This window comes from Cyprinodon variegatus, unplaced genomic scaffold, assembly GCF_000732505.1.
Source record: "Cyprinodon variegatus isolate N-32 unplaced genomic scaffold, C_variegatus-1.0 Scaffold2, whole genome shotgun sequence".
Lineage (NCBI taxonomy): Eukaryota > Metazoa > Chordata > Actinopteri > Cyprinodontiformes > Cyprinodontidae > Cyprinodon > Cyprinodon variegatus.
Genome location: NW_015150455.1, coordinates 2,355,508 through 2,369,251, shown reverse-complemented (window position 1 = coordinate 2,369,251; position 13,744 = coordinate 2,355,508). Strand labels below are relative to the sequence as shown.

Genomic DNA, 13,744 nt, shown 5'->3' with positions numbered 1-13,744 from the left:
CACACACACACACACACATACACACAAAAGGAGAGTGAAAGACAGGAAAAGAAAGAGAAGAGGGGGTGATAACAGCTTTAATAAATCATCTGGGCCAGTCGCAGCTCCCAGGGGATGCGGGATGGATTAAATTAAGCACTCTCTCCACCCTTGTGTCTATCCATCCATCCATCCATCCATCCATTCTCTCTCTCTTCCCCCTCTCTCTTTTTCTCTCTCTCTTCTTGGTATAAATGCCAACAGCTGATCGCGAGACGACACACTTGCGGGAACAGCTCGAAGCAGAGAGAGAGGCGAGGAGAAGAGAGTGAAGAGAGAGGGATCCAGAGAGAGAAAGAGGGGAATCTGTTGATTCATAGGATCAATTTTTATACAATTCTTTGACTTAAAGGGAATTAAAGGACACTTTTTTTTCGTATAAAGGGATTTTAAATCTATATATATTGGCGTCCTGTTATTCTTAGAGATTTTTAAACCTCTTATTTTCCTCGCATCCCTCCCTCATCATCTGCATCTTCCTCCTCCATTTCTTATTGAAAGAAGCCCGAGCTCTGCGGGGAGTCTTCAATCGCCTTTTATTTCTTTTGTTTTGTTGTTGTTGAAAGCCTTCAGTCTTCCTCTTGTCAGCGAGCGCAAAAGAAAAAAAAAGCACGAGGCTCCCCACCCCTCCTCCTCCCTACACTGGGAGCTGTCCGGTGCTGAAGTTGCATTTCCTTCCTTCCCTGCAGGAGGACTGAACAGGGCAAGACAGGGACACTCATTTACTGTTTTGACTAAATCATTCGGCTGCTCGGTTCCCACCCCAACCTGAAGACAATCGGACAATCAGTGTGTTTACGGACGGGATCGCCACGCTGGCCAGGCCGTCGGCGATCGGCTTTGCATCCGCGCGAGTGTGTATCGCTGAGTCCGCGTGTACCTTGTGTTTGTGGTGCTCGCGTGTGTGCCGGCGTCTCTCATCACCATGCCAAGGTCTTTTCTGGTGAAAAAGGTGAAACTGGATGATTTCTCCACCGGGGCGGACCTGGAACACGCCTACCGGCACAGGACGGACCTCAGCCTGCGGCTGCATGACAAAGGTAGGTCAGGCTGTCTACACAGCGCGGGACTAACAGGTGTCTCAGATACAGATCGATTCCAGTAAGGCGGAAGGAGGTGAAGTCAGGAGAGGAGGGTGGGAGCAGGTTTCTGTAATAAGACTGGTCTTTGATGCTTCAGACAAAGAGCTGACTTTACCTGATATTTTGAATAATTTTTGTGTGTGATTGTTTTACATTTTACCAGGCTGATAAAAAAAAAAAATCGGAACTATAGGGGGATAAAAAGGCTGCTTCAGATGTATATCTAAAGTATAGCAATAAAGAAAAACCAGACCAGCATAGTCACGCTGGTTAGTACACAGTCCCATGTACAACCACATGGATAAACAATTCAGAAGCTTTAGAAGCACAATTTTATCAAACTCCTGAATAAGGAGGTCTACCTCTGCCTAAACACTTTACACTGAGAGGAATGACAACACCCAGAGCGATCACTCTTTATGTGCCATATAGGTGTGAGAATATATCCTGAGTAGGTACTTTGAGAGAAGCCTCTAATCAAATGTCCTTCTTGACTGCAGTCAGCAATAAGAGATTGCACACCTGAATGTCTTCCTGTTCCACCTGTGAACATCATATGATGAATCTAGCAGCAGTATTACAGTTTGAATATGTCTGTCTCTCTCTCCCCACAAGAGACACCTTCAAAAAGTTTTAAATGGGGTGGCCCTATGAGGAGGTCAGTTATAATGCAGTGTTGGCACACCAAACTAAAACCTAGAACATACTTAATGTTTGATTCAAGTTACTTTTTCTATCTTATTTTTCCTGCCACTTGGAGCAGGTATCAACAAATACCTCAACAAACTGTACAGCAAATATCGTTGTGGAAACCTTAAGTGAATAAATGGAAATATATTGAATAAAAAAACAATACAAAGATAAATCTGGATAAATATATGAAGTCTTTGTTTGTATGTATGGGTTTACATGTATGATGAAGCATATTATAATTTGTCAAAATGGGGAGTAAAAGCTCATCCTCTGGGATTATGCTCTGGAATGAATGAATGTCAATGGTCATAATGTTATGCCTGATTAGATTTTTATTGCATTTATTTCTTCTAGAAGAACATGTTTTTATATCATGGTATTGTCATATTGTTACAGCTAATCCCAATTTCAGTTTCCTTTTAAAACCCTTCAACAAAATGAGTGTTGTAGTAAGTCTGTTTAATCAATTATTAGTGAACAGCTTCAGACAGCATAGAGTTATCACATGGTCGTTACCACTCTCTTATCTTTCATTCTCTCGATCAGCTATTGAAAATATAACAAAGTTAAATTATACAGCTACTTGTCTTGGTGCAGTAAGGTTCACTTTGTGAAATTAACCATATCAAGAACTTCTTGTCAGCTTCATTGATTCTGCCCAATGTTCAGCTGGGACCCTCTTGTGCCCACACAGAAAAATAAGAAAGAGCAAAAAAAGATAAAGACAGTGCATGTAATGTTAGTTGTTTACTTCTGTGGGAGTATAAATTCATAACTTTCACACATGCTTGACTGAAGATGTACCAGAGCCACCTCCTTGGTGTCTTGAAGGTTGCAGATAAAATTTCAGATCAAAAATGGACATTGTTCCCTGTTTAAAGCAGTATACTTTACACCTCTGACACACTGATACACTACTACCAGTGCAATATTGACAGCTAAACCAGTGATTTGTTTTCTAACATTAAACAGTGCAATACACTGCTGCAAAGCCAGTTTAGTATCTGACATGTTTGTATATTAAACTGACCTTATCGGAGGCTGGTCCTCCAAACACACTCTATACTGTTTCCTAGCACCAGGTGTTACTGCTCTATTTTTGCAGTGTAGGCATTTTTTTTTTTTTTGCACACTGGTTTTCTCGCTCTGGATGATTCCCTCTCTACCTGCAACAGCTACCATAATTTCATCATTTTAAACTGCAACATGAAAACTGTAACATGAAAAAAAAATAAGTAGAGAAATAACTAATTCTGTTTATTCTAACACATAAGAAAACAGAGTAAAAAAAAACGTCAGAATATTTAAATTTTCAAGTGTAATTACTTTTTAAATGCTTTCATTAAAACAGTTTCTCTATCAATTTTTTCATTAGTTTTTAGGAATTCCTGAAACATTTGTGGTCATTATAATTTGGTATAGAAATAGACCATTTTCTTTTTTTTTTATCTTTGGCAAAGTTATTTACTCAAACCAGACAGTCTCTTTTAATAAAAACTAACTCTTATCCTTTATATTTGTCTCTCAAAAAGATATAAAAAAATACTTTTATTGTGAAATTTAAAAATTTTAATTTTAAATTTAGTTTTTTAGGTATTCTTAATAGAAATAGACCCTGCTAAGATCATTATAAGATAACTGATTATGAAAGCTGCATCATACATAACATTTTAGCTATGTGCATCAAGGAACAAACTGCTTTGTTTTCACCTGGGACTCGATGACAAATTGTTACACGCCAACACGCGTCCTTTAAGCCAGAAATCTTGTGCTCCTGAAATAAAATAGGTTTTTAATGTTGAGGTTAACAAACTTAACAACCTGCCTGGTTTGACAAAGAGCTGTGTGTAACGCAATCTGTCTCAGCCACCTTTTCTCTCCATCTCTCTGATTTAATCAGCTCAAAGCAGCTTCTTCAAACAGGGCCACAACAGAGGACAATTTAAGGAAAGTTTTTTTTTTTTGCCTGAACCAACTAGCCTTAAGATTCATTATTTATATGTATATCTTATCAATGTTCCACCGCTGTGGAGATGTCGGCAATGTTTATTCTCATGGGAATGCGAACTTCTGTTATCAAATGTAAACAGATATATCTGCCAGATGGAATTTGTTACCTCTACAATGCAAAAACTAGCGGACCTAATATGCTAAGGGTCAATGAAATTGAAAATGAATGATGTCAAAGATGTCAACCACCAAATTAGACTAAACTGACTGCATATTTTACACAATTATCTTATTTTAGACATGTAAAGGGACCGTAGCAAGAGTGGCACAGAAGTAGAAGTAATAATGAAACATATGACTACAGCTAATTCTCAGTGTAAATGGAAATGTGTGGGTAAAAGTACCAGTGGGAAAAGTGTAGACTGGCATGACTAAGCAGACAAAGAAATAATTCTTAGACTGTTAAAAGTGCAACTGACAAAACAAAGCATTAACTATAACAATATCCAGAGCATATTTACATCAAAAACTAAGTATTTGGTGGACGTATATTAGATCAGTTTAAAATACAATATCTTTGACTAAAGTGCAGTTAAAAATATTGTGCACCTAGCAGTTTTACAGATTTTGAGTCCTTTAATTTGTATTTGCTGGGATTGTTCTGTTTTAGAAAAAGCTGTGGTTTATTACTATACTATGATACCTGTCTTTAACTTTAATTACCATATAAACAAACAGTCATTTTATGTGCAGATTCATATATAGAGCAATATAACTTGATGCCTTTACATATTTTGGTCAGTAGACATAATTGATTAGCAAATGATGAATGGCTTGTACATGCAAAGTGCTTTATGAAGTCCAAGGACTTTAAAGCACTGTACACCTGAATACATATACATTAAATTATTTAAAGAAATATATATATAGATATATGTAATCTATTTTTTTTTTAACCAAAAATAAATTGCCTTGAAACAGCCTCCTCTGATAGCAGAACATAGGAACAAAGGGGTTTTAATAAAAGCTGCTTTATTCATCTGGCTAGTCAAAAGGTTAAAACTAACAGGTCACTAACCCGAGTGAAGCTGCACAGAGACCCAGTTGCCATTAAAATGGATCTGTCTGTGGTACTGATTCTTGCTTTTGCATGCTGTATCAGCTTCTTTTCCCTCATGTTTAAGGTTAGCCAGTGTGAATTCTTCATTTACAGAGGGAGTTTTTTTTCTAAAAAAAAAACTCCCTCTGTAAATGCTCTTGAGGGCCAAAAGGAAATGTATTACTAAATTAGTGCAAGACGTACTGCAGATCCTCTCACACAACCTCTTACAGTCACAGGTGTACAGGAGAAGAGGCAGCTGTCTGTCTCATGAAAAGATTTACTAACAGAAGTTTGAGACAAACTTTGAAATGAACTTCTGTTACTTTGGTTACACTAACTGAACGTTGATTTCACACTTAACCACTTATGCAGGACCTGGAAACAGTTGCTGCCGCATTACTACAGTACTGATACTGAGGAACTGCAACTGTCAGTGCAGGCAAGCTTTCACATCTGATGATTTTAAATGCTATATTGGAAACAATTAAAATCTATAATGATAATAATCTAATATACACTCCCTCCAACATGATTCCTCCATAATTTTCATGTCTTATTGCACCTTTTAATGGAAAAGCTTATTTCAATCTGAAAAACTCAGATGAAGAGAAAAGACAATTAGAATAAATTTATTGACACAATTACTTGGTCTTTGGAGCTCAGACCTCGGCAGGAAACATAGTGCTGAATTTTGATAGATATGCATGAACAGGAGTAAAGAACAGGGCTGTTTCCCCCCAAGGCCTGAAACTGTTGGTGGAGTGGAGGTAGATGAAGTTGGTCAGTCTGTAGGCTGCTTGTTAGGGAGACGGTATGCTGAGCTTTAAGGGGAGATTCAGTTGACTGCGTGAGCTGGAACTAGAGCTTTACTCAGGGACCTGGAAGATGAAAGTCCAGTTCGGATAACACAGGTTGAGAGAACCTGTCCATGACGAGAAAGCATGAAGCGACAGTGGAGAGGAAAAACTCTGTTGGGAAGAAACTTCTAGCAGAACCAGGCTCAACATGGCGGTTTTCTGCTGGACCGGTTGCAAAGAGATGCAGGATGCAGTAGGAGTCCTGGAGTAATGAACTGCGATGAAGTTTTAGCTGCGATGTTGGAGGAGGGGCTGGAGGTGGGTTGTAACAGGGTCATCTGAATGAAGTCAGACGGTGCAACCACTGCCTGCGCACCAGGCTGACAAGTTGTGGATCGGAGGCCTTTTAAGATGAGCTTTGGATGCTGATTGGCTTTCGTGGAGGTGTGGTTCAAAGCTGATTCGTTGTGTCATACGTGGATGTAGAGGATCATTCAGTTTCTTCAGTTGAACTTCCGCCTATGCCTCATTTAATAGACAATAATCACAAGCTTGGTTTATAGTTCTCAACACCAAATTTCTATATCATTTTTTTTTCATCAATTTGTATTGCATGCCACGGTGCTTATAGTGATTTTAACATGATCAAGTGCTTACCAATTGAAGGGATATGATATTTTCTGTAATAAAAATGTGCAACCAACTCTAAAGCCCTGCTGTGTCTTTTAATTGCTGTTTGCAACTAGAGTGGATAACTATCAATGTAAAGAAAGAATGTGGTAATTCATGCTCGATTAGCTTTTGTATACTTGGGTAGTGTTCTTCATTACTGTGCATGTCAAGAGAGATAAGCTTATGAAACGTAGGTATTACATGACTAGCTGTTTGGAGGATTTTAATGGTTTTAATCCAACCTCATTGATGTATTAATCACTGCTTTGTTCTAGGGGAACTGTATGTATGAACAGCTATTAATAAATATTATTTTTATTGTATTAGCAGTTCTCTGAGAGTTTACTCTTATTATATACTGCCTTGCAAAAGCATTCATACACTTGAACTTTTTCAGATTTGTATTACATTGTGATCTACTATTCTAATCTGATACCTACTAACCTACTTAGGTGTAAAGACAATTAAGAAATGCTTAGAAAACAATTGTATGAATTAAAATTTGGAAAGTGGGGCTTGCATTTTTACACAGCTCTCAGATCTCTGATCTCCTTAAATACAATGTAATTGCAAGTCTTTTATTGTCACCTAATTATAAACAAAATCCATTTGGGGTGTAATTTTCTCTTAACGTGAATTGATCTGATCTGTGAATTTTAGAAGTTTAAAAGAGAAGATTAGTAAATAAACAGCATTAAGAGGACCACTGAACATATCAGAAGGTCAGCGATAAGGGTAGGGATTACTTATACAAATATATGATAAGCTTTTAATATTTATTGACACTTCACTCCATAAACACTCCATAGGACACTTCACTCCTAGTGAGGAGCCCTATGTTACAGTGGAGGAGCTGCAGATATCAACAATTTATTAAACATTAATATGTTAACTTATGCATATATTTTATCTTAAAAAAAGCATCAAATACAAGGACAATAAAAATTAAGGTCCAGTTTGCAATTTGTGACCATCTATGTAGGGAATACAGCAAGCTTATGGGCGACTATGCTCTGCCCAGACAAGACCAAAGCTAGCATTTTGCCTCACAACCAAGATGCTATTGGTGGTGAAAAAAACTAACTGTAGATTTTTAAGAAAACGTCATTCATGCTTGAAAATTTATTTTGCAGTGTCCTACCATGAAGAGGCTTTACTTAAAAAACAAGAAGAATGCTGGCCAGAGTAAACTGGAAAATGGATGGAACAAAATATACAGTAGGACGCACTGTAAGAAAAGCTGTTAAAGTTTGCAAAAGATGTGAAATGGTGGCAGAAACTGAATCCCAGCAGGACAAAAACCCTAAACATGCAGACAGAGCTACAATTAAGAAATTTAGATGAGCATATTCATAGGAAGTTTATAAAAAAAATTCAGACTGCACTTTAGTCATTTACCAAACAAAGATAAACAACAATTTCAGTTTCTATTTGTGCAGAACTATATCAGTCTAACAATTATATATCAAAATTGTGCCCTACTTTGCCTTGCTCTGTAATATAAAACTTCTATAGATTTCACTGACGTTTGAAGTTGTAACATGACTGAGTGTAAAAGTTTAAATAAAGTCAGTTTTGCAAGACATGCATACTTATTTTGTTCTTTAGAGTCTGACTAATATATCGACGGCATTTCAAAGATAGCCATTCTAAGCCAGTTCTGTTTCTTTCAAACATTTCCTTGACTACAACTTTGTTATGACACTACTTTCTTTTTTCCACCTTAGCTGCCTACATCAGTGACTACATCAGTCCTGTGGTGTATGATGGTGAGAGCGATGGCGGCATCAAGGTACCCTCTCCTGATCCCCTCTATGATGGTATCCATAGCGACTACGGTGCCCCCGACTCAGAGTCTCCGGACAGCCCAGGCTCGGAAATCACGGACGGCTACATCAATGGGGACACCGCAGTGAGTGAAGGATACACAGTCGATGCCTTCTTCATCACAGATGGCCGTTCAAGAAGAAAAGCCCTCGGTAGCCCCCGGAGCGTCCAAAGGCATACCTGTAATGAGTGCGGCAAAACCTATGCCACGTCTTCCAACCTGAGTCGGCACAAACAGACACATCGCTCGCTTGACAGCAAGCTAGCTAAGAAGTGCCCCACCTGTGGGAAGGTGTACGTGTCCATGCCCGCCATGGCTATGCACCTGCTCACTCATGACCTCAAGCACAAGTGTGACGTCTGTGGGAAGGCATTCAGTCGGCCATGGCTCCTGCAGGGTCACATGCGCTCCCACACTGGGGAGAAACCATTTGGGTGCGCCCACTGCGGGAAGGCCTTCGCGGACCGCTCAAACCTGCGTGCCCACATGCAGACCCACTCAGCCTTCAAGCACTTCAAATGCAAACGCTGCAACAAGACCTTCGCACTCAAGAGTTATCTGAACAAGCACTATGAGTCCGCCTGCTTCAAAGGGCCCTTCTCCCCCCTTGGCCCATTAGAAGCATGACAACCTATGAAGAGATCAAATGAGCAACAAAACTGCAGACACAAATTACCCTATCCTTAAAGACTAAACTGCAGACGGTATATTTTTGGTCAGAATGCGACCTTGCTTTCCCTCCTTCTACCTCCCTAACCCCCACCCTCCCACACACTTCCTCTCCCTCGGAGCCTGTCCACAATGACGAAAATGATGAAGATAGCACAATTTTTCTCCTTGAGATTTTCCCACTTAAGGATTTAAATGATTGACGCATGCACTTCCTTGAAATCTCTTCACATCCTTTTTTTCCCTCTGTCTTTTCAGGGCAGAGACACTGATATTACTGCAGCTTTCTCCTGGCATCTAAATATGACTGCGTGTATTTTCAAACATTGATGATGATGAGAAAAGTGACAAAGACTATAGCGATGATATAGCTACTAGTTTTCCCCATGCACTGAAATGCAGTGAAAGTGTTTTTTTTTTCATTTGGATTCTGCTTTTTGGGGGAACAGTAGAAATAAGAATAGTAATAATGCTGAGGATAATATTAATAATGCTCTGCTGCACCAAGTGACCATAATCTCTCCAGTATTGAGGTAAAAATATTTATTTATTTATTTAAGCAATTTTCGTTTTTATTAATTTGTTGCATTTTTGTACTTGATTTTTTGACAACAGAGGCTGTTTATTTGCACTTTAAGTTCTGGATATGTCTTTTTACCACTACAGGCCAAAGCATATGTCACTTTTTTGATTAGAATTGTTTTGTATTATGTTATTTTCCTTCTTTTTTATTAACATAATTGCATGCAAAAAAAAAAAGAAAAGTAATGAAACCTATGCCAACCACTTAAAAAAAGCTTATGAATTTTTGCCAAAATTCCTATAGATACAACCCGAGGGCAATATTTTTTTTCTCTTGGAGCCTCCATAGGACTCTTTAAAGCAATAATCACCTAATGCATGGAATTTTATGATGAAGTTATGAAGTATTACCTACTACTGTATAGCAGTTCGAAGAATCAGGTATGTTTTACTTCACCTATAGTCATAAACGGAAAAATACTAACATTGCAAACATCAGGGATCATGCCAATGTAATGTTAGAGTGACAAAAAAGTCCCATCCTTCCTTTCTTGTTATGCACTGCCTGCCTCTTAGAGAGTAGAACTATTGTAGGATGTAGGCTGGGATCAACTGCCTGCTGGGTGCGGGGCCTATTGCAGGATAACTGAGCTGTGATTATGACACGCCCGTCACTGTTCTGCATCATCCATTCAACTGATGCACAGGTGTGTTCAAAAAAGTTAATATGGAAAATTAATTCATTTCAGTAATTAAATTAATAAACTGGAACTGAAACATGAGAATAGATTAATTTCACACAGAGTAATAATTTTTTACCATCTATTTTTGTAAATTTGCTGAGCTAATGAAAAGCCTAAATCAAGTTTATCAGAAAATTTGAATATTAGGTAAAACTGCTAAAAGCTTTGACTAATTTATCACCGACAAAAGACTAATGACTCTTCTAGCAGCCTTTAAACCTCCACAAAAAGTAACTAGTTCTTTAAAAGAATTCTTACACTTTTCTCTCAGCTTATTGTCAACATCCCTATTGATGGCTGTGTCAGCCATGAGACAACATTTTATTATATATACATTATTAACTGATACCATGCAGTATTAACATATTTCTGCAAGATATATACTTTTGGACTTTCATTAGCTGTAAACCATAATCATCGAAATGAAAAAAACAAAACAACTAAAAGTAATAAAGACAGAGTCTAAATAATGTGTGATTTTTTTAATGGAATTACTGAAATGAATTACTTTTTCCATAATATTCTTATTTATCAAGACTGACATCTACTTTGAATTGCTGTTCAGTAAGAAACCAAAAGGAATTGAAGATAGGATGTGTTTAAACCTTAACTGAGAGACGGCAAGGGACTCTCTGCATGCTGTCACTGGAACAAAGCAAAGTTTGATGCATTGCTGAAGCTGGACTCAGGTCAGTTCTGACGGCAATACATTATTTAATCATCTCTCACTGAGTGCTTCCACCACATAAACTGTCCAATCTTCAACAACAGAAACAGACTGCACTTTGTCTGACCAGCTTGCTTATAATTCCGTTTCTTACAGCAGCTGCATGGAGCAGAGTATTATTCTGCAACAGGCCCCCCATTCACCACCCTGTAGGCTCAACTATGAGTGATATACCTACAGACAGGTTAACTAAAATCAGCTCTGACCCCATAAATAATTTAGCTTGTAATGTAGGTGGTCAACAGCAGTGATGCTGAACCCAGTTCTCTGCAGCTCAGAAAAGTTTTTTTTTTTTTTCAGATTCATGGAGCTTCCAATGAGACAGACTGAGCACAGAAATGACATTCTTAGAGCCCATCAATGTGAAATTATGACAACATACACTTTGTACATATTGTAACCTTAAAAAGAAAAATTAAAAATGTTGAACAAGTGCATCAATATGCATGCAAGAAAACAGTGCCTGATGACGAACCATTTGAAATAACAGATCTGTCTGCAAATATGTTTGGAAGTGGGAATTCACAAACCTTGATAATTACACTGCTTCCTGAAGACTGATGCCATTTGGTGATGATTTTGACAAAGGAAATCTTTATGAAAACAAGGACCAATAGAGTACCTATAGTTTTGAAGAGTTTTGAAAAGAACCCTTTCATAGATTCTACTTTATTTGCAATGATGTCAAAAGAAACTGTCTAAAGATAGTTAGAGGTTTAAACAGATTTAATCTTTGTTACAGCTGAAGCTATAACAACAACACAAACTGTGTTATGCAGGCTTCTGTGAAAGTTAAAAATATTTTGCCATTAATTCGGAAAAAAGGAGCAAAAATCAACCAGATGTTGCTCTTGTTTCACATTAAGTGCAAAGAATTTTGGCTTAAGTTAATGAAAATGTATTAAATCATCAGTCAGAGCTAAAATGTTTAAAAACTTACTTTTATTTCCCTTCAGCTTGCAAATAGAGGAAGACTAGTTTATACAATATTTAAGTTCAATATTGAATTAAATGCTACAGTACTGCATATGAATCAATTCTTTTCACAGCAAATTCACACAACAGAACAAAGCTCTGATATAGCCCTTATATTTCTTAACCTTAACTCAAATATCTACTCTCTTAGAGATGTGGCATAAACAGCAGTTTTAAGAGCCATAGCAAACTTCTGTGCAGCGACTGATTATATGCGATGAGGCTCCGACGCTGCTTCCTGCTTTAATGTCTCCAAGAGTTGGTTTATAGACTTTGCACGCTACTCTAACTGTCTCCTGGGCGTTTGGCTGAAACTCTCATGAGGCTTTTCAGTGGTATTAAACCAGAAGGAATACATTATGAGGTCTGTCTGCTTTGGTCTGTCTCCTAGTGAGCTCCTGGTCTGGCCTTTTTTAAGTACTTCCATTGTAGACATCTCCACCTTTTAAGAAAGTAGCACAATGAAACTAACTAGAAATCAGGTAGAGAAGAATTATATATATATTAAAAAAAAACTTGTACTAGCTTGACCTCTCTTCTTCTTCTTTTGTAATTCCAAGTTAAAGAATGATGAAAGCCTAAATAATGAATTATTTGAGAGGAGTTTGCAAAGAATCCTTAGGGTTGAGATGTTTTTACTGCTCTCTAGCGATTCTGACATACCTTAACTCAGGAGGGTTGGATCTCTGTTCCAGAGGGAGGATCTCCTGCAAGTTTTTTGTTGTTTTTTTGAGCCAGTATTCAGACAATGTAAGCACAATGATCACAAAGCATTTTGTGGCACTTCATAATAAAGAATACTCTTAACCAACCAAGAATAGTTGTTGTAGCGATATGTTTTTTGTCTTATGATTCAAGCTGCCTTTTAGTCATTGTGGATACTCAACAGTGCTTCACTCTTGGGGAAATAATACACATTGTACAGGTCTCTTCTACCTAAGTAGCTTTTAAACCAATTCATACTAATGTGCAAAGTTTTCTTTGCTACTCAAAGGAGTGCTTAGTTCATTTACACAGGAGAAAAACACTTGACTCTGAACTAAACAGCTCTTAGTTTGCATTAGCTTTGTCAATATTGTATGTTTAAAGAGCCGCTGAGCTGACATTAATTCACAGCAAGCTCGTTAGCATTTTCTAAGCTGCCTGGGTGGTTAAATACTGCAGTTTGATAATGCCTTAAAAGGTGTTTAAACTCTGATTTACAAAAGGTCATGTTTAATGCTACTATTTCAAGTACTTTTCTATGTAGTTAACTGTATAGAAACATTCTAGATATACTGTATGCTCAAAAGAATATGAAGTTATGTTATACCTCTGACTAAAGGAAAGTTTTAAACAGCTTAACAACTTGCTCATTTGCTTCACACAGGAATTATATCTCAAGACAGGAATATTTCATGTCTTAGGTATGAAGAAAAAGCATTTGGAAATGTTTGAATTTTTATGTTGTCAGGTTTGAATTTTTAGCTCATCTGTCTTAAGTTGTTATTACCTATTTTTTATATTGTCATGTATGTTGGTTTATGCAGCAACAGTCTTGAAGTGCTGAATAAAAGGTTATATTTAACCCTGTAGATAGAATCGATTTAGAAGCTAGCTTCCAGTTAATCTCTCTGCCAACCATCCAGTACGACACTTCCAATTTCCTTCCTTTAGTATCTGTACTTGATTGTTTTTTTTCCTTTCTGTAACTGTTGCATTTGATATTTAAAGTTGAACCTGTCAGCAAATCTTCAATTTTTTTTAACGAGTTTATATTAATAGTCAAGAAAAGTTACTATTTTATCAACACTGTAACTCCTTTGAGATTATTATGTATGAAGGTATTGATTTGGCTGGTGTCTAGCAATATATCAAAAAGTACTCTAAGATTGATTGTCTAAAGACACAGCAGGAGCCACAATACTTCTGCTGTGTCTATAGATCTAAAGGAGAGGAAATTAAG

At 37.4% G+C, this 13,744-nt stretch overlaps 1 protein-coding gene across 1 annotated transcript; it reads left to right on the top strand.

Moving 5' to 3' along the window:
* The first annotated feature begins 176 nt into the window (after positions 1 to 176).
* On the top strand, positions 177 to 13,519 carry LOC107102058 (transcriptional repressor scratch 1-like). Its single transcript, XM_015401256.1, has 2 exons — positions 177 to 1,079; positions 8,063 to 13,519. The coding sequence occupies exons 1-2, from the start codon at positions 965 to 967 to the stop codon at positions 8,788 to 8,790; spliced, it is 843 nt and encodes a 280-aa protein (XP_015256742.1). The 5' UTR covers positions 177 to 964; the 3' UTR covers positions 8,791 to 13,519.
* Positions 13,520 to 13,744: the final 225 nt, after the last annotated feature.